We start from the raw sequence: 22,144 nt of genomic DNA on the forward strand, positions 1-22,144 counted from the left end.
CGCCACCCCCCACGTCAACAAACAATTTTCGTTCGCCACCCCCCGTCAACAACTTACGTTCGCCACACCGCCAAACAACAAATTACGTTCGCCACCCCCCGTCAACAATTTACGTTCGCGTATGGCGTATGACAGAGTGTCCTTGTTTTTTGTCAGACCTAGGTGGCAAAATCCAATGACTTGGATAAAAAGTAATTTATTTTCCACGTCGTACCCCACATACATAAATTACAAGTCTGTTGTGCTCCGCAAACTATGAGGGGCCGGTCTAAACCAAAAATGCTAGGACTGATTTTTTGTCCCGGTCCAGCCCTGGACAGAACAGATGCATGCATGCTGTGGGAAATGAAATTAAAAGAGAAAGTGTACGTAGGCTCTATTGTTGCGTGCGAAGAGTTTGCCCATTTTCTCGGAAAGCCTCCGCATTACTTGAAGTAACGGTGAAGAGTGCTGGGTGGTTTCTACAAGAGCAGCGTGGGCTCGCTGTGTGCACCATTTAACTGTTCCTGTAGCGAATTGAGAGCAACTTCGACCTATACGGTACGTTTTTTTTTTTTTTTTTTTTTTACAATTACTTCGTTTCGCTGTCTACTGATGTAATTAGACAGGTTTTGTTGGGTCAGTATTCAATAATAATTTATATATATTATATATATATATATGCATTGATGCTTTAAAAAACAGCAGGCAGGCTGAAAGCCAATGAAAGCAAATGTTAGTACTTCCTTGCGACATTGTGGGCTAATTTGATATGCGGTTTGGGACGTAAAGTTAACGTTGTCATCTCTCGTAAACCTAATAGAAATATTACCTTGTTATACGATCACATTAAAAACTTGCTGTTGAAGTTGTATATTGACTGTAGTCTATTTAATAGAACATATCCAAAGCAACATTTCAGAGAAACACAGTTAAAAGCACGTTTCGGACGCGGTGTTTTTCATTGGAAATTGTAGTAATGTAATCAGAGTAGGCAGAGGTTTTTGTGCACCGTGTCAGACGTCACAGAAGTTGGTTACTTCGCAGCTCCTTATTCATCCATGTCAGTCCTTTTCTACCAAGTGTTCAGTCGTGTTGGGTGTGGCGCTTCCATCATATACAGGGGTGTCAAACTCATTTTCAGCGCGGGCCACATCAGCATAATCGTTGCCCACAGTGGGCCATATGTAACTTATAATGTATATAAACTGGCTTCATCAAGCCGGTCCGAGCACGCTTACGTCATCACAACGCCACTTTATTTGGAATAAAAGCACGCTCGCACAAAACTATGGAGTTCCCAATTCTCTTTTTATTGTATTTTTGGAGTCGTTTTGGGAGTGCAGAAACACGGTGCAAGCTAGGGTTGCCACCTAGGTCTGACAAAACGTAAAACGTTACCGGAGGGGTTTAAAATGGACACAGCGAGGGAAAAAAACAGATTTAAAGTGTGCAGAAACAGTCTGAATAGTGGTTTGAACTGATCTAGTTTTTTTGCCAGTACCGAATATTAAAAAGAAGAAAAACCGGGACAAACCAGGACAGCCCGGGAAAACCGGGACAGGCACGTGAAAACCGGGACAGTCCAGGGAAAACCGGGACAGGTGGCAACACTAGTGCAAGCACAGATTTATCCATCATTTGTCATTTGCCGCCATGACTTTAACTCACTGACGTCATGTTTGAGGTCCGGCAAAATGAACCAATCACACGAGGCACCAAGCGGGCCCGGGCGCTCACACTAGAAGCGAACCGTGCCCGAGTCCAAGTGAATCTTGTCCTGGCCCACCTCTTCAAGCGGGCCTGGGCACGGTTAACTGGGCCAGGCCCGGGCACGGTTCGGAGCGATCACACTAGTCAAACAAACCGTGCTTCGGCAGGGAACCGTGCCCGGGCCCGGATCACAGACCCTAGTGTGAGTACGCCCTAAGTGTACTTCTTAGTGTTAAATAACTCAGAATTTATAACTTATTCAAGTTACAAATATTACATATACAACAAATGTAATTAAAATGTTATTATAACACAAATCCTTTTCATTTGTTAGGTTATGAAACCCACATTACCACATCAATCAATGATCAAAATATCCAAGTGAATAAAGAAAAATAACATCAAAGATATCACATTTTGGGAAATGTAGTTTTTGGTCACTGCACGTATTTGGTTTTTTAAGGTCTCGCATGCCACATAAAATGACGCGTCGGGCCACATTTGGCCCACGGGCCTTGAGTTTGACACCTGTTATATACACGATAGGCCAGACTACGCCACCTCTTGGTTTAAACCTGGAGCAAAGGGGAGCTCCGTACCCAATGAGAACCCAAACACGGGTTTAGAAAAAGCTGTTTTTTTATTGAGCAATTTCAGTCGTGTACGTCACTGTCAGTTTATAAAAAACAAATCAGTTAAAACTTTACGCTTGCTTAATTATGAGTCCAAGACCCCATACAATCCAGCAAGCTCTTGCACTGGGAAAAAATACCTGAGCCTAATCTACATGATACTAAAGGAGGCTCCCGCAAGTAAGTCAGTTAAAAACAAAACAAACAAAAAAAAAAAAACCACACACACACACACACACACACACACCTACTTTGAACAAGCTTAAGTAAGGAGAAAGACAGTTGAAGATCGTCACTGCTGACTGCACGATCTGAAAGGTTTAATGATATTGCCATTACACTTTATGTTGGTATTTTGGATCTTTAGTGCCTTACTGATCTGTTAACTGGCGTTAGAAAATCAACTCATGCATTCTGATCAAATGTAAATCATTTGCTCAAACTTACTCCTCATTTCCTATATGGCCCCTTGGTCCCATGTACGTGCTTGAACCCAGAATCACTGCTTGCAGCTATATTTGTACACTGAGTTTGTGTTTTTCACCTAAGAAATTATGTAGTTCTTTGTGTTTTCTTTTGCCCTGTGTGTAACCTGTCCGTGACTGTTGTTCTGAAATAAATCAGCTTTGTTGAATTGCATTATGTTGTGTTGATCAAACCATTAGAGTCATGAAGGAGCCACTCTGTCTGATCGGCAGTGATTCTGAGGAACAACTGTGTGTTCTGAAAGAAGCTAAAGCAATTCTGGAGAAGATAACTCAGCCTGTGGTGGTGGTGTCTGTAGTGGGGCTCTACCGCACAGGAAAGTCTTACCTCATGAACCGATTGGCACGAAAGCAAACAGGTAAGAACATGCTTTCTGAAAAAAAAACATTTTACTCAGATGCACCCTATATGTTCACTATGCATGCTGTGTAGGGCCCTCAAATTGAGAAAGCCCCCTTGTCTCCAAACCCCATCATAAGAAAATTAAGCCAAATAATGAAGAAAAATGGAAAAAGAAAAAAACTTCTCTGACTAGTAAAGAACAAAAATGACCCGTGTCTTTTTAGCAGCAAAAAACTATCAACTCAGGTTTACTGTTCTCTCCCACATTCTCATTATCTCGTCTACTGGCAATTCAAACATCCCTTCAGAGTCACTTAACTAATGTTCAAGTAACTAATGTCCAACTAAATGTAACTAAATAACTAAGTTTGACCCTTTGAACACTCCAGCCCTTGAAGAGCCAATCATAACCAAATTTTCAAATTTCAAGTTTAATCATAAACTATTCATAGCCAAACCATAAAATGTTTGGAATAAATGTGATGACAGCACATTTCTCATACATCTCTACAAAATGTGATTTGATTCCAAATAATTTTCCATGTTTGTTACAGGATTTGCTCTGGGCAACACCATTGAGTCCAAAACGAAAGGCATCTGGATGTGGTGTGTACCACACCCCACTATATCAGATCACACCCTGGTGTTGCTGGACACTGAAGGACTGGGGGACGTGGACAAGGTGAGCACGGCATTTTCATAGCTGTGTCCTCTGTGGCAGCAATATCTATAAACATTGTTAGCTCTTTTTTCTAATTCATATATTTTTGGTTTGCTAGTTGTGATAGATTTGTCAGTGTGGAGTACACAAATGTAGCGGGCCATACAAGGGTTAAAGTATTGTCTGAAGACCAATAGGAGGTCCCAGTATTGCTTTGAGGGCAGGTCAAGGAAATCTAAAGTGAACACTCCGAGAGAGCAGTGAACGTGTACGCTCGCCCAGCCCTATACAGAGAAAACAAAACAGTTGTTGGGTGCTTTTGAATAAGAGAAAGTCCGTTCTTGTGAGCATCAGCTTAGAGAGTGAGACGAGCAAGTCTGAGGGCTTTTTAAACCGGGCTGTAGTGCGTATTGAGTCGGGACTTTGCTCGAGAAAACTTAGCTGTTGTGCACGGAACGTCTAGCACAAAGAGCTCGTGAGGTATTTCTGTAACGTGCATGTGACACTCAGTGTTGCAGTAGAGGAAGACTGGTTTGTTGTTTTTTTTGTACTCTTTCCTGTTTGTCCGTGTGCGCACATTTCTTGCTTCTTATTCTTTTTCCCATTTTTTGATATAAAACGCATTGTGCAGCCTACACCGTAATGCCTAGAAACACCAACCTTGGCAAAAAGGTTCATTATCTTCCAAGGACCACACTCAAGTACAGGGACCCCCATTGGCCTGATAGTGGCCCTATGGCACACTATGTTACTTTTTGGCACATATCTCCCACACCGTAAGTCATAGAAATAAAATTCCACTTTCTATGCATTCCTTTGAAGCAGTGGTGGCTGGCCAATATGGGGCGCTGGGGCGCCGCACCCTTAATATTGTTCCAATATTAAAATGAGTTCATTATAAACTGCGATAGTGAGGAAATTATTTAGTCACACTGTGTGTCTAATAGCCATGTTTGAATTTATTAAAGAGTAAACACATAATTGTATTTAATTGCTTACATTGAGCACACTTCCTGTGTGCGGGTCGTCGGTCTAATGAGAGTGCATGGAGAGGCATAAACTTTTGCCAAGCACGTGATGTGAGGTTGCAGTTTAATTGGTTGGTTTCAGATTTTCAATGGGGCGCAGCTCTCTGCGCCCCAGACTAGGGTTGCAACGGTATGAGATTTTCACGGTATGATAACCGTCTCAGAAAATACCGCGGTATCACGGTTATCACGGTATCACAGTTAGTTTGTATATTATTAAAAGATACACTGACCCTTAAAGAAATTACAACAAGTTATTTTTGTTCAATTAACTATTTATTGTAGAAACCTGGAACTATTGTATACAAAATGTGTCCTTTAAAAAAATAAGCTGTACACATGTTTATATAAATACCTAGAAACCTAAATCATGGATTTCAGTACAATTATTTAAGTTTAAATTATTTAATATCTGATAAACTCAGCCTGGGTCAGTGTCTGATCAACAACTGTTGTAAACGTCCGTTGTACTGCCAAGTTAGAATATAACCAGATACTGCAGAAAGAGAGGATTTATTTCTGACATGATCCTCACAATAGAGATTTCTATTTTAAGGCTTTCACACCGAGTCTGGTTTTACATATCAAAAACAGGCACGTTAGAATTTGAAAATGAACGCATGTAAATTAATGGCGTCTTTCACATCCAGTGAAAGCAAGGACCTTAAAAAGCTAGGTTTATACTTTCACTAGTGACCGTAGTGCGCGACTCCGCACAGTTCTTTTGTATTACGTTAACAAATACGAGCCTCTTGTAATTCCAGGACGAAACATGAGAGAACGTGAAGACGTTAAGATTGGGCGTTTTGGAAATAAACAACCATTAAATAATGTGATTAAAAAAGCGAATTATTTCGAGTATATGTATAAATATTTAACTTAATTAAGTTTAAGGTGCTGGGAAATATTGAAACGGACCTTTAAAGTTACGTACAAGTACTTTAATTCCACCTTATAAAGGTGTATGAACCCTGCAAACATGACTTTGTTCATTGCGCTGAGGCGCAGCGCGCGCAAAGTTACAAAATTCGAGAGGTGCACGACCTCGCGAATCGACAGCGCACGAGACCCTCGCGCACGGGCGGAGCCACCGTGATTGCGTCATTTTCGCCGCTGATTTTAGTTTAGCTTTTTTTTTGTTAAAAAATTTGTTAAGTCTGATGCACTTTCTGCCATTCTCACCGCTGTGTGCTGAGTAGCTGAACCGGAGCGGAGTTGCGCATGCGCGGGTCAGTTTCTCCACTGGCTTGCTTTTTACCGGTAATAAGCAAACGCACACGATATGATAACCATGCATTTTAATACCGTGGTATACCGTGAAACCGGTTACCGCTGCAACCCTACCCCAGACACACCCACTCTTGTTGGTAGTGTCAGCTGCGGTTCGATAAAGCTAGGTTTATACTTTCGCGAGTGACCATAGAACACGACTCCGCCGACCTCGCGCGAACCTCCAACGTAACTCAGTTCACGTTGAATATCAGCAGGCTGGAGCAGCAGCTCTTACAAAATGAGAGAAAATTCAGTTTTATCTTTACAAAAAAAATCCTTTCACATAGCGTTCACTTAAAGAACGCTAGGGCACAAAATTCATGTTCAAATAAATAAAGGGCAATAAGACTGCTTTATTTGTTTTTAATTAGTTTACGCCCCCCTCAATTTTTTTTGCACCAGCTGCCACTGCTTTGAAGTATTTAAATAGGATTAATAATATAGAAACATTTAGCTCCGCCCACATTTAGCTCCAGGCTCATTTGCATAATATCCAAAACCTACTTTTGCCTACTACTCCTTGGTTTTTCATGGTATCATAGTACCACAGTCTTGGTATCAAACTACTCAGAAGAATCTCATTATCAATAATTATGGACAAAATTGTGACATTTGCAGTCTGGTTGTCACACGTCAATCGATAGCTCTGAGGCGGGGCCTAATTTACCACAGCAGCTATATCTCAGCAATGCTTTGACCAATCCTCATGAAACTTGATATCACATCAAGCCAAAATGTTTTCATTCACCATCAGGGGGTCAAGTGGTATCAAGACACACAATGATGACATTGAAGTGGGTTCGGGAAACAAGGCAGAAACTGCTTAATCCAGAAAATCCCGAAGAGGGAAACTTTATTTTCCACGCAACTCAAAACACAGCACTGTTTTCTCCCCCTCCCCTGGCGCGCACAGGCGCCGCTCTCCCGGTGTCACTTAAAGGGCTAAAACTCCCTGAGTGGCCAAGTGCCTGTCTGTTAGGGAATTCGCTGCGAGGAGTAGTAGTCGCTACATCATCATCACTCAAGGAACATGAGCCAGAAAATTGGTTTTGGCCATTTGACAGACTTAACATTGGCCAATAATACCTTACCACTATGCATATCTCAGGACTCTGTCATGCTGTGCAGTATCAAAACATTTGGCCACAAGGGGGCGCTATTTGTAAAAATCATGCATAACTCATAGGAATATGCAACTTGATTATTTTGATTTCTGGCAGTACATCTGACAACTTGGCAATTAGAAGTCCTATTACAAAATAGCACGTTTTGAACTAGTCCTAGGAATTTGATCCAATTATGGAAAAATTGGTATGAGCTTAATCTGTAGATTCCGTAGGTAAATATTGATTAAAAACATGTTGAATTTTTATTTCTCAGATTGGTCCATTTTCCCATTATATCCTTCTGGCCATTCCATATATGACCTATATTTCTATAACTCATAAACCATATAAGTGATCAACTCTCAATTTGAAAGGCTTTTATAAACTGAGGTCCTTGTGAGGTTTACAAAGATTGGTTCAAATTGGCCTGTCGGGGGCGCTACAATACCCACAAACGTAAGAAATAATAAAAACTCGTGCAGAGTTATGCAGAGTACAGACAAATAAAGGGTCTTGTATGATTCAGATCAATGAGGTCAATAACTTTGAAATTACACCTCATGACAAAAAGTGCACTGCCTGACTAGAAATGAACCTTTTAATTCACTAAAATGTCTTTTTTGTCACTATAATATAATATGGTAGTACTTGGGCTCCATCTACTGGCAAAATACTGGAACTGACTGTAAAGTGTTGTTTACATGAAACGCTACACAAACACACACAAAGCTAATCTCAGCATGTGATTTAGTTTTATGATCTAAATCATTTTGCCAATACAATTTTTTGATCCTTTTAGGCCTTTAGTGCCTCAATTGAATCTTTTTTTGCACATTGATTTATTTATGCATTTTTTCCACTGAAACAGCTTCTTTTTACTTTTGGGTCTAATGGACCTTTTGGGTCCTTTTTGCCTATTCAGGCCAAAATGCCTATTCATGTGTGAACCCGCCAATCATCGCTTGCTGCTATATTTAGGGGTCCAAGCACCGAAGGTGCTGGAGACCTACTGTATTTGTTCCGATTTTTTTTATTATTTATTTTTTCTGCCTTAAAACGCGTTGTGCAGACCAAACCGTAACACCTACAAATTTCTCCTTTCACATATAGGTAGTAGTCCCTCCCACTACTCAGGCGCAAGACGCCAGCCCGATCCGCCCATAGGTGGCGCTACAGCGCACACAAAAGCATTTACTTGCTTTTCTCCTACATCGTATGTCATACACAAAATCTTCACCTACCCCCCCTGTACACAATGGGCCAAAGGCACTTAAGCTCTGCCCCTTAATTTTTCGATAATTTTCACATACATATGTAGTATCCACATTAAATGTTTTATTTTATTTAGTTTTATCTTTAATGTTTATTTCCTTTGTCTAATTTCATGATTGTCTTTTATTGTACGGTGTCCTTGGGTGCTAGAAAGGCGCCATAAAATAAAATGCATTATTATTATTTTCCAGGGACTCAGAAGAGTCTGAACTTTGTAATTGCAAGTGCCTTGCAAAAATGTACGGATTTTTGTGTATTATCAAATACGTATAATTCACACTTTTCATACTGGTCCTAGGATTTTCACTCCATCACCTCAAATCACACCTTATAATACTCAGCAGAATGAGACATGCAAAACTTATAGAACAAATTCTAAGATTTCCGCAATTTAATATTTTTTATATGCATCACAATGGTACCATCATGACACATGAATGAATGAATGAATGAATCTCTTTATTCGCCAGGTATGTTACACATACAGGAATTTTTCTTGGTGGGAGCAAACATGTATGACATGTAACGACATATAATGAGCACAGACAATGAACAGGTATTTACAGTGAGATAGGACGATAAGATACAGGACAATAAATACGAGAGATATAGGTACTGTACGTGGTGGTCGGAGGCTGGTAATGTGTGTATGGGTATACTGTACAGGTGAGTAAGAAGTAGTTTACACAATTACACATGATTTGCACATTTCAATAACTCCACAATATTATGTCTAATTGTTATGAACATTGACAGACACATTCATAAGACCATTGAAGTGATATGTGCCAAGTTTGAGCCAAATCCGTCCACAAATGGCTGTACTGTGAATATTTTCATTTTCCATGCTGAACATGCATGCTGATCAAAGGTAAATCTTTTCCTCAAAAGAACTAGAGTTGAGCCTGTAATCGGGTCATCTCCATTAGCTCAACGTGTTGAGCAAGGTGCTCCCACCTACAATGCTGAAGTCTACAATGCACGTGGACAAAGGTGGTTTGAATCCCACGTTGGGCAGTACTCCACCATAAGTTTATAATGCTGACATTTAGCTTCTGTTTTTTGAGCAGGTACTTCTTTCACGAACGTGCTTCATATACCTTCATATAGGCTACATTTCATATACCCAAATATGAAATATGATATGTGCCCAAATCTTGCCAACTTCATCTTGGACCAGTGTTAATTTTGATTTAGTTTTAGTCTTTTGACTAAAATGTAATTTAGTTTTAGTCATAATTTAGTCATTGGAGTTTTAGTCAACTAATTATCATTAGAATTTAGTTGACTAATTATTAAGAAATATTATCGTTGACTAAAATATAAATGGTGTAATAGTCATTATATACACATGCACAAAATGAAACAATTATTAACCAGTTACAGAATATTATTGTTTGTATGTGCAACAGAGGTGTCAATTCCAGGTTCAGAAAGTAAAAGTCCTCACCAGAATTTTGCTCAAGCTTGCTAGATTTTCTAATCAGTGCAATCCAGGGAAATTAGTGGAATCAACGCAATCCAGGAAGCCTGAGCAAAATCCTGGTGAGGACTTTTACTTTCTGAACCTGGAATTGACACCTGTGCAATATATACAAAAACAGATTTCCAAACAACCCGAGCTTATAGTCAGTGAGCATAACAATAATAAAACATTGAAGACCAGTAGGCCCGCTCTACCTGAAAAAACATGGAGTTTGTTATGAACAATACATCTTACATTTTATATAAAACTGGGTGCCGTGAAAACAGCAATGCCATTGCCTGCAGATGTCGTTTCATTTGTCGTATTTTTCCTCAACATCATCATTCCATCGTCTTGTTTTTCTCAAAGTCAAAGGAAAAATGTGTCCATATATTGCCTCATATCTTTCTCCATGCTGACATTGTCGAGTTAACTTCGAGTTGAATTTCATGAGTGACCACAGTCTACAGTTCACGGTCTAGTATGGTCTTCCCGGGTTCTGTGCGATGTGAAGACATTAGTACTGATTGGACGGTTACCCGGTTTGTCCCGCCTCTCCGTGTACGCTAAAGTAGTTATGGTTTGATCTCTTCTTAACTTATCCTTACCTTTCACAAAACTATATCAGGTCTGATTGGATGTCATCGCTGGCCAATATTTTCGTTTCGTTTTTATTCTTTGATAAAAATATCCATTAATTAATTTTTATTTAGTTATCGTCTCGTTTTCGTCATGAAAAAAAGGTTTGTTGATGAAAACTATGACAAAAATTATTCGTCATCGAAATTAACACTGGCTTGGACCCCATAATCGTCGCTTGTGGCTATATTTTACTGTTGTCATTGTTAGTTTATTTTTATTTTATTTCATTTCAGAGGAACACCCAGATTGATTTATGCTTTAAAAGAATAAATTGTGCTAATAATTGCTCAAATTATAGTTGTTTAAGTATAGTAACTGTTTAAGTTATATTGTGTATACACCAGGGTGTTTGTGGTGTTACTGATATACCTACCTTGGAGTGGGGGCGTTTCACCTGTCCTGTCCTGATCTAGGGAGGTGGAAAGGGTTAACAAATTTGTAGCCATTCACAGTGTGGTTAACACCAATCCTTTGGGCCGCTACCGTGTCAGGGTCTACCGAAGCCCACCTCACCATTTCAGACAGAGGCTCACTTTACGTTAATTCATTGGAGAAGTTAGGAGCCATAGCATAGAACAGGGCAGGCTACCCATACTTAAACACATAAGCACTGAGGCTAATTGTACTGGAGGGTGGGGACCCAGATTCTTCTGCTCTCCAGTCGTACAAGGTAAGATTGTTGCTACTATCCCCACAAAGCGGGGCAAGACACCCCCGTTACATCAGTACATTGATGCAAGGTATTGTAAAAAAAAAAAAGAAAAAAAAAAAAAACAAATTACAGTAACAACATTAGTAATTATGGAGCCACTTATTGCACTTATTATGGAAATCTTATTGTAGAGTTTCTGCTAAGATCACATAAATATACAGTATATTCTGACCATTAAAATGATTGTGTAGATACATAGTGCACCAAATGAATGGGAATGTGGTGTTCATTACCTTTTTAGGGCGATGAAAAGCACGACACCTGGATCTTCTGCCTGGCCGTTCTGCTCAGCAGTACTCTGGTGTACAACAGCTTAGGAGTAATCGACAACATGGCACTTGAGAAACTACAGTATCCTTCAAAAAACCTCATATACTGTACCACGATGTAAAACGGAGTAGCTGGATGAGTAGAGACAGGTATGCAAATGTGGTCATTGGGTCAAGTTAGTCTGTAACAGAAACAAAACCAGTAAAAACAGGCTAGACCAAGAACGCTCACAATTTCAAATAAGACTGAATACAAATGTACAATTACACAATGACCAACCACAAGGAAAGGAAACCACGGGCTAATGACCAGGAAACCAGGAACAGCTGAAACTAATTAGGAGAGGAGACTAGGAATAAAATACTAGGAAATACAGAAAAACAAGAACATATTGAAACAGGTAACTATAGCGACTAGACAGTGGGGAACCATGATACATGACAACACATACACACCCTCATATGTGTAATGCACACACGCACAGTTGTTCTCTTGAACAGTGTTTCCTGCAGTTATGTGTCAGAGCTGACTGAGAACATCAGGGTGAAAGCACACATGAGCAGAGATGAGGATGAATCTGCTGAGTTCATGCGTGTGTTCCCATCCTTTATCTGGACCGTGCGAGACTTCACACTGATACTGGAGAAAGACAACCAACCCATTACAGCTGACCAATACCTGGAGAGTGCATTGGTGCTCAGACATGGTAAGTAAAGACAGGTGCTACTGAGTATAACACAGGTGAGGTCTATACAAATACAGAACTGAGGGTGTACAACAAACAAAATGTTGAAAGTGGTATACAAAAAATTAAGTATGAAATGGTGTACATTACACAATACCTAGCAGATCTGTCACTGAAATATCACACGAACATATGCATTTGGATGTTTAGTCTTTACTTAACCTTACATTTTTAAAACATTGAGTTTAAATAATGATTAAAGTCCCCTCAGCCAAGATGATTTAAATCATCAGTATAAATATACAATTTGAGACTTTAGATTTTTACTAAGTAACTTAAAACATTCAGAATCAGAGTTAGCATGACTCATTCGTATCTGAAATGTAGCATAAGACGTATTGGTCAAGGAACAGTGAAGGATTTGAACTTGCTGAAAAAGGTATGAGAGGTACTATACATCAATACTCTCATGTACACACATTAATGAGAGAGAATGAGAAACAATTTAAGTCTTGTTCCTGTTTTCATTATTTCTAGGAAATTCTGATAAAATTGAGCGGTTCAACTTGCCTAGGCGCTGTCTGAGGAACTATTTTGCAGAGCGGAAGTGTTTTGTATTTCCCCGGCCAACCAGCGATGAGAACCTAAGAAAGATTGAGGATGTGAAGGAGGAGGATCTCGACCCAAGATTTCTCAAGCAGGCTCAGGAGTTCTGTAGTTATGTGTTCAGCAATGCCAAGCCTAAAACTGTCACAGGAGGACGCACTCTCACTGGCACTGGTCAGTCACAACCAATTAAAGCCTGTCACTGTCTTTAAAAATCACACCTTACTAGTTTTACATGAATGAGTGAATAAATGAATGAGTGAACAGACTGACTGAGTCATGTGCTTTTCCAGTATTGGGCAGTTTGGCAGAGGTCTACGTGGAGGCAATTCGCCGTGGTCGCGTTCCCTGTCTGGAAAACGCAGTGAAGACTCTGGCTCAGATTCAAAATGGAAAGGCAGTAGAACAGGCCGTGCAGGTCTACATCAACCAAATGTTTATTTCACTGTCTCTTCCTATGGACCCAGCTGAGCTCTCAGATCTCCACCAACAAGCGGAGAGGAAGGCTATTGAGGTCTTCATCAGTACTTCATTCAATGATGCTGAGCAAAAAGCACAAATGGACCTCATGGTACCTCACAAACACACCTCACACATTTCACGCAGATTTGAAAGAACAATATATGATATTTGAACTGTAGATTTTTTACTTTATCCATAGGTAATATTTTGTAACCGATATATCACTCTGTTTTTATACCACATACACACACTATGTCTCACTCTTTCTCTGTCTCCCTCATATCATATGTCTCACATCCACAAGGGGCAGATCCAGAGTGAATATGAGGGACTGTGTCATCAAAATCAAGAGGAGTGTATTCGTGTGTGTAAGTCAAAGCTGACAAGAGTTTTTGCTCCTTTGGAAGAGGCTCTAAGTGAGGGCTCCTTCATGCGGCCTGGCGGATATCAAGAGTACCGTAGCACAGTCAAGCGCCTTACACAGGAGTACAGATCATACACAGACGGGCAGCTCATGGTATGTCACACATACAATTTTCTTTTGTTTGCTTACAATAATGCAAAAGGGTGGTAGACGTGCCGCTCATTTTTTTCTGTCTCTGTAGTTTGAATAACTTTTTAAAAAAGTGATCATTTTAAAATAAAGCTATAATTTACTTTGAAATATCTTTTTCTTTGTGCCCCTATCTTGGCATGCCTGATTTTATTATGTTCTGAGATAATATTGGGAAGAAAAGGGCAAAATTGTCTAAATGGTGTAACCATAAAAATCAAAAATCAGATCAAACACAACAGTATATTCAAGGTAACGCAGGTAAGTAACGCAGCCACAGGTGTATGGCAGGTCCGGTGCAGAGCAGGCTGTCCCACGTAGCGAGGCGAGGAGTGCAGGCTGTATGCGCAGCACTGGACAGCGCAACCTGTGGGGATTTAAAGAGCCCGAGTCCAATTAGAGCCAGGTGCTAATACTCGCGTGATTGGGATTGAGGGAGTGTCCGGGAGTGAGAGGGCGTGCGCAGAGTCAGAGTGGGCGTGTGTGAGAGGGAAGGAGTGTGTGTGCGCGCCCTCTGGTGGCGTCTGGGATGTCCCACCATGACACCAAGTTGTTGAAAAAATGTGACATTCTAAACAGCCTCTGAAATACACTGGCATAACCTTAAACAAGTATTCTTTTAATATCAGATAATAATAGAGAAACATGGTAGTTCTGAATATTTCCATTAACAGGGGGAATCATGTCTGCCAAATCAAACATCTGGTATGTCAACTGGTGTAACCTCTGAAGACTCCAACCGCCACAAGTCAAGATTAGTAACTCTCTGTAAATACTAATATACTGTATATAAACCATCATAAAATAAGTTAATATGAAAAATAGTTTGAAATATTCAAACCAAGGTCAAGTGTTTATATAGTCGTCCACAATAATGCATGCAAAATTTGGTTTCAATTTGAAATGTCCTGTGGAGTAACTGGGTTACACCATTGCACCATTTCCTTTATGAGACAAATTTGATACATTTATGGACCATATTTCTACTTTTATAGTATAGTTCATTATTATTATTATTAGTTATTGTTATTATTAAAATTATAATATTGTCACGTTGAGGACCCTGGCCCCTCCCTTTTGGGCGTGTGTTAACGTTGTCCACGTGCATCATCTGCGTCAGTGGATCTCCGTGGTTATGGTTATGTCGTGTGATAATCTGTCTCACCTGTGAATCGTCTCGTAATCACGTGGGGCTAATGTGGTTTGTCTATTTAATGTGCGTTCGCGCAGTGTCCTGTGCTCGTCGTTGTCTAGAGTCTACACGTTACCAGTGTCTGTGTTGTGTTCTCTGTGCGAGATTGCGCAATCTTTGTTATTAAAGAGACGTCTGCTTCGCAAAGCAAGGATTCCCGTGTCTCATCCTTCGCCCTGCCCACGCGTTACAGAACGACGAGCCGTCCGAGACACAAAAAGAATGCCAGGCTACAAGCCGAAGCTGAAGAAGGGGAAGAAACCCTGCAAGCGGCATCACCGCTCTTCTTCCTCTCCTCCACGCCACAAAGCCCCGCCGACTCTGGCACAGCTGATGCAGGACCCCGAGTGTGCCTACCTGCTGTGCGCGGCTCGGGAGACCTCCATACCCGAGCTAGCAGAGGAATACCGCCAGACAGCTGCGCGGGTATGGGAGGAGCGACACCCCTCTCCTTCTCGGGAGCTATCGCCCCTGTGGGTGGGCGTCCTCGAGCTGGAGGAAGACCCCCCCGGTCGAGAGGAGGGCTCCTCCCCGCTTCAGGAGGTTACGCCCACGCAGGAACAGCTGGAGAGGGACCCTGTGTGCGCTTCCCAGCTGTCTGCGGCTCATGAGTGCACGGACCCTGAGATGGCGGAGATGTTCCACGAGGGCGCGGTGAGGATTTGGAGACATCTCCACTCGTCTCCTTCCCGCGCCCTCTCGCCGCCGAGGGTGGGCGTCTGCACGATCGGCGCTACCGCGTCAACCCCGGAGGAGGAATTCGGGGAGGAGGACTCTGAGGAGGAGGAGCAGGAGGACGAGGTAGAGGACTACCCCCCGTCTATAGGCGACGCCTCCACCATCGACTACGGTGGAGAAGGGGAGGAGGACTACCCTCCGTCGGTGATCGACGATACCACCGTCGACTACGGTGAAGAAGAGGAGGAGGAGTCGGAGGAAGAGGATTACCTCCCTCTGCCCGTAGGTCCCTCTACCACCGTAGGGAAAGGCGGGGAAGATTACCCCGATGACGACGAGGGGGAGGAGGAGTACAAGGATTACCCTCCGTCTCGTACACCGAGGAGGAAGAGGAAAGTGACGTCTGCTTCGCAAAGCAAAGATTCCCGTGTCTCGTCCTTCGCCCTGCCCGCACGTCACAAATATACCATAATGTGCAGGTTGAAATGTAATCTAAAAAAATATAAAATCTCTAAATGAAATCTGTTTTTAATTTCACATTTTTATAGGATAGTGCACATAAACAAGATGTATGTAGGTGGAAACCTTTCTAATAGATTCCTCTTACAAATAAAGAAAAAGTGTCTCGCCACAGAACGCATGTTAATGTGGATCCTGCTGCAAGGGCAAATTACCTTGTTAAAATAAGACAAATATACACCACATACACCCTCACATACACATGCTAGTGTTTCATGAGATACACTACACACACCCTCACATACACATGCTAGTGTTTCATGAGATACACTACATACACCCTCACATACACATGCTAGTGTTTCATGAGATACACTACATACACCCTCACATACACATGCTAGTGTTTCATGAGATACACTACATACACCCTCACATACACATGCTAGTGTTTCACGAGATACACTACACACACCCTCACATACACATGCTAGTGTTTCATGAGATACACTACATACACCCTCACATACACATGCTAGTGTTTCATGAGATACACTACATACACCCTCACATACACATGCTAGTGTTTCATGAGATACACTACATACACCCTCACATACACATGCTAGTGTTTTATGAGATACACTACACACACCCTCACATACACATGCTAGTGTTTCATGAGATACACTACACACACCCTCACATACACATGCTAGTGTTTCATGAGATACACTACACACACCCTCACTAATACATGCTAGTGTTTCATGAGATACACTACATACACCCTCACATACACATGATGGTGTTTCATGAGATACACTACATACACCCTCACATACACATGATGGTGTTTCATGAGATGCACTACATACACCCTCACATACACATGCTAGTGTTTCATGAGATACACTACACACACCCTCACATACACATGCTAGTGTTTCATGAGAAAGTAAAATCTGTGATGTGGGCCTCCTAAAATGGTAGTTTTATTGAGAGGTTTGAAGTCAAAATGGAAGATGAATTAAGACCCTGGACATTAGACTAACAGTTTCAGTCATCTTCTGTACTTTAGCTATCAAAGAGAAAGAGACACGGAAGATCACAAATATCCAGTCACAGATCTGCCCAGGGAAACACAGGTGTAGATGAGGGAAGAGTGGAAGCAGTATCAGATACAGTACAGAGAGAAGAGAAGAAGAAAAGGGTGCTTATTTTCATCAGTACACTTACAACTTATAGAAGGCTGAATTATTTAATACTTGTCTTACTTTTGTGGTTACACCATTTGACAACCTAATGTGACTGTGATGCTTTAATTGGTTAAAAATGGTAGAAATGTGATATAAAATGCTATGGCATCAACAGAAAAGCAAACTATACATGTAAACAAACATCTAACATGTTGTTTTAACATGTTTAAAGCATATTTGTGATTTGGACATCATACCAACCTTTATTTGTCACTCACCCAAACACAGAAAACACAGTGAAAATAAAATGTAAAAAAATAATAATTTTGTATGTTTGTGCATGTGTGATGTGTGGTTTTTAGAATGAGAAAGTATTGACTGAGTATTTGAATGCAAAAGAAAAGTTTGCAAAGAATATTCTAGCAGCTGATCAACGCCTCACTGAAGCAGAGCAGAAAACAGAAGGTGAACACACACACACACACACACACACACACACACACACACACACACACACACACACACACACACACACACACACACTCTTTTGGATGCACACACCAGTGCCAAAAAGCCTTTTGGTCCTATAGGCAGTTTAGCTTTGTTCTTCTGACAGATTATTTATACATGTATGTCATGGCCATGATGGGTTTTTTCTCTTTCTCAGTGGAGCGATTGCGGATGCAGGCTGTGGAGCAGAGGCAGAAGGGTTTAGAGAAGCAGAATGGGCTGAAAGAGCAGATGTTGAAGGACCAGCAGAGAACATACGAGCAGCACCTGAATCAGCTGATGGAGCGCATGGAGAGAGAGCACAAGAGAGCGCAAGAGGATAACGAACGAGTAATGCAAGCCAAACTCAATGTAAGTTTGTGTTTTAGTCAGTATTGGTGGTGATCACTGGTGAGCGCGTGTTCTGTTTAGTACTGCAAGCCAAACTCAATGTAAGATTGTGTTTTAGTCAGTATTGGTGGTGATCACTGGTGAGCGCGTGTTCTGTTTAGTACTGCAAGCCAAACTCTATGTAAGATTGTGTTTCAGTCAGTATTGGTGGTGATCACTGGTGAGCGCGTGTTCTGTTTAGTACTGCAAGCCAAACTCTATGTAAGATTGTGTTTTAGTCAGTATTGGTGGTGATCACTGGTGAGCGCGTGTTCTGTTTAGTCATAACAACCTGCACTGGTTTTTGTACTTTGTCGGACGACTTCTCTGGTTATGACATGGACTGGTTGAAGGACTCTGTTAATGGAACTTACTACAAAAAGTATTAGCATCAGTCCAGCTGGCTAGCATTTTCCCCCCAAACTATACAGGCTGTTCATACCAACTTTTCACTATGTGTTTTAAGATATCCTAGTGTCCATTTTATATTGCATGTAGCACTTTGATTATGTTTGACTGAAAATGTTTGTACCTGAAGCTGATCCATTTAATATGAGTAGGCCTAATGAAATAAAAAAATGGATTAAATAGAAAAGCTCTATTCAGATTATTGGTTAGATGTTTTTTACCTACACTCAAATTTCATGAATCTAGTCTTGAAACATTTTGAGTTAAGTCAAGTTTTAACTCTTGAGTTAAGAGTTCTTGGCTCAAGGCGCTATATATGTTAGATGAATATAAATTAGGTGAACACTTTGTATTACAAATCATTCGTGAAGACTTGCCACTTCATTACATATCTGTTAACAAGTTAACAAGACCTCTACAAGAACTTGAACCTCAATCTACCAAATCTTACTCAATTGAACTCCAGTCTAATTAACATGTTGTGTTTATGTTACAGGAGCAGCGGGTATTGTTGGAACAAGGATTTCAGGATAAAGCCAATCAGATGAACAGACAAATTGAGGGTCTAAAGAATGAGATGAGGAACCATGATGATTCTAAGCGCTCTACATTTAGTAAAGTGGTGGAGAACGTCGGCACTGCAGCAGCCCTGTTTCTGCCTGGCATTATTCCCAAAGCTTTTGGCGCTATAGCCTCTTTTTTTTCCAGCTGGTTCTGAAAAAACAATTTCTCAAATGCAATGGTTGTTACTCAGTAAATGAATAAGTACTTAGAAATGAGGAATTAAGTAAAGTGAGATGAACAATGATGATACCAAGCACTCTACACTTAGTAAGGTGGTGGACACTTTTTTTCTTCTTCAGATGAGGCTTTTATCAAAATCCTTTTTGTCTTTTAGAATTAAATTCAGTGTTTACATTTGTTTCATGCCTGAATGGCCTAACTCCAGCCTACCTGGAGAGCCTTTTTACCCCTTTGTTCCTTCCAGATTACTAAGATCTGCTGGCCTGTCATGATAGCCCACACTTTGGCGTTGAGATTCCCCTGATAATGACTTCTTGTGTCTTTGTTGTGATTTTCATGCTTCTGTTTTGGTCTGTCTATGCCTGTTGGTCATTGTAAGATCTCATGTTTGCAGTTTCTTATGTTTGCTAAATGGAAATTTTCTTTAAGGTCTCTGTATGCATGTAAGGCCTCCAGTGTCTTTCACGCTGTCTTCTCTCTTGCCCTTGTGTTAAGCTATGTTTGTGAACACCCCTTGTGTTAAGCTATGTTTGTGAACACCCCTTGTGTGTAGAGTAGGTATTAACTCACAGTTATGGCTAGCGTGTAGATATTCTGCACTCCTCTGGTATCTAAGCAAGGACACCTTGTGTGATGTGGGGAAGCAGAACATTCTCAACCTGATGGTCCAGCGAGGCGTAGCACTGACATCACTAGATCAGAGATGATCACCAGAGATGAATAAGAACTTACATGCTAAATTCTGTCATGAGTACTTACGTAACCTCTCTCTCTCTCTCTCTCACAGACAGACACAGACACACACGTACATACACATCCCTCTTTTTCCCCTTAGGGTACCTGAGGTACACACATGAACTCTGTAGTCAACCAACTGTTGTTGGCTCACCCATGAGAGCACCACACCTCTTCCATTCCTGAATCCAACCCTCCACTCCGTGAGACACATGCTGTGAAGCCTGTTGAAGTAGCTCTGGTTACAGGGGACTCCATTCTGCGACATGTGAAATTACCTAGGCCTTTAGGAACACCAGCGGCAGTAGTTAGTTGTTTTCTGTAGTTAGTTGTATTCTGGGGGCCAGGGAGCCTGACACTGCAGGTAATCTTAAAATCTTAAGCAAACATGGGTTCTCTAATATAATCATTTACATAAGAGCTAAAAATATACGCCTTTGCCAGAAAAATATCATAGATGTGTGTCAATTCGTGAAGATGCGGAAGTATGCTCTGGTCTCATTCCAGTGTGGCACGATATAATGTATAGCCAGTTATTTTCAATAAACTGCTTGATGTCTAAGTGCTGTTCACAAAAAAATGTGTTGCTCTCCTATGCTGTAGCAATAGTCACTTTGCTAGTCGGCCCCACCAAGCCAGATTTGATTGCCACCTACACATGGTCTCCAAGTTGCTAGGTGAGGATCTCACTTCTTTTCTGATCCACATTTCATGTGTAAGTGACAGGGCCTGTGGGTTTCCTCCCTCGCTCCGCGGGCACCACATCTGGAGAGGGGGCTGGTCAAAGGTCGCCCACGACCTGCTTGGTGGAGAGTTTTAGGTGTACTTCACCCATAGTACTCTCTGGGTAATCCTAGCACTCACCACTGGGTACAGAAACTGTCAAAAGATATGGAAGAAGAGCAGATTGTCTCAAATGGGAAATGCAGAGAGAAGTACTAACTGGACAAAAAGACAATGAGGATGACCATGTTACCCTTGGAGGCTTAGACGTGTGTGATCAGGAATTATGTGGTGTAGGTTTAACGCCCAGGGTGTCATGGAGTGAAGAGCAAGGTCATGAAGAGTCTATGAAGAGTAAGGTCAAATTCATAGACAGAGTTGGGGTAACAAGCCAGGGTTATATCTAGAGGGAAATCAGAGACAGACAAACAACCAACATGCAAACAGGGCTGAGGCATGATTTACAAACAAAAGAGAATAACCAGAAAATTCAGTACTCGTAACTGACGTATGACATTCAGAAACCAACAAACCAATACATTCAATAACCAGCAACACAATGGACAAAACACAGGGTTTAAATATAAGACACTAACTAGGAACACATGAGACTAATAAAAAGGGGCAGGGTTACAAATTACTGGGAGGGGAAAAATAAGCACAGAAAAACACTGGCACATGGAACGTAACAGATAAATTGGGGGCGGAGCCAGACGTTACAGTAAGGAGGGGAGGCAATCACCTGCAGATAGGTTACAAGATGTTTTGCTGCTGTGCACAATCTGTGCATGACACAACATGCCTCATTTTAAATAGAGGGCGAAACAAAAGGCAAACAAAAGACAGGTGCACATAAATAATAATCAGTGTATAAATGTATGAGTGTGTATACGTATGTGTGGCAGTGGGCCTCACACTGGGTGCCATGACATCTGCAGCATACATTGTGTATAAAACAATGAGCAGCTGTCTACATGGATCAAGTATAAATTAAAATGCTATTACTGTCACGTAGGGCAACGCCCCCTCTCGTAGCTGTCACTCTGGGTTCCCTCATGTCCGTGTTTCCTGCCTGTTTGTCCCGCCCTGCTCGTTTGTCTTTGTGTTTCCTTGTTTGTTGCCACGCCCCAGTGTCATTGCCATCACCTGTCCCTAGTTAGTTTCTATGTATAAAGTCCCAGTATTTCCCCAGTCCAGTATCCGTGATTTTGTCTACTTCGTGTCTTGTGCTTTGTTCTATC

General features: G+C 41.2%; 1 protein-coding gene across 1 annotated transcript; it reads left to right on the plus strand.

Moving 5' to 3' along the window:
• The first annotated feature begins 299 nt into the window (after positions 1 to 299).
• Positions 300 to 21,514, plus strand: LOC143516441 (guanylate-binding protein 3-like). The gene is made up of 11 exons (XM_077008018.1): positions 300 to 540; positions 2,990 to 3,168; positions 3,707 to 3,834; positions 11,552 to 11,661; positions 12,093 to 12,286; positions 12,803 to 13,045; positions 13,165 to 13,442; positions 13,638 to 13,850; positions 17,777 to 17,879; positions 18,082 to 18,275; positions 19,198 to 21,514. Exons 2-11 carry the CDS (start codon positions 2,994 to 2,996, stop codon positions 19,417 to 19,419), a joined length of 1,860 nt encoding a protein of 619 aa, XP_076864133.1. The 5' UTR covers positions 300 to 540; positions 2,990 to 2,993; the 3' UTR covers positions 19,420 to 21,514.
• The last annotated feature ends 630 nt before the right edge of the window (positions 21,515 to 22,144 follow it).

The sequence above is a fragment of the Brachyhypopomus gauderio genome, chromosome 6 (genome assembly GCF_052324685.1).
Source record: "Brachyhypopomus gauderio isolate BG-103 chromosome 6, BGAUD_0.2, whole genome shotgun sequence".
NCBI lineage: Eukaryota > Metazoa > Chordata > Actinopteri > Gymnotiformes > Hypopomidae > Brachyhypopomus > Brachyhypopomus gauderio.

What these genes read in the sequence shown, in the direction of transcription:
- LOC143516441 (XM_077008018.1), top strand. Translation starts at nt 2,994, where the DNA reads ATGAAGGAGCCACTCTGTCTGATCGGCAGTGATTCTGAGGAACAACTG. An exon ending in ACGCACTCTCACTGGCACTG is followed by an intron (nt 13,046 to 13,164) that starts GTCAGTCACAAC and finishes GTGCTTTTCCAG; the next exon opens with TATTGGGCAGTTTGGCAGAG. An exon ending in AAGCACAAATGGACCTCATG is followed by an intron (nt 13,443 to 13,637) that starts GTACCTCACAAA and finishes CACATCCACAAG; the next exon opens with GGGCAGATCCAGAGTGAATA.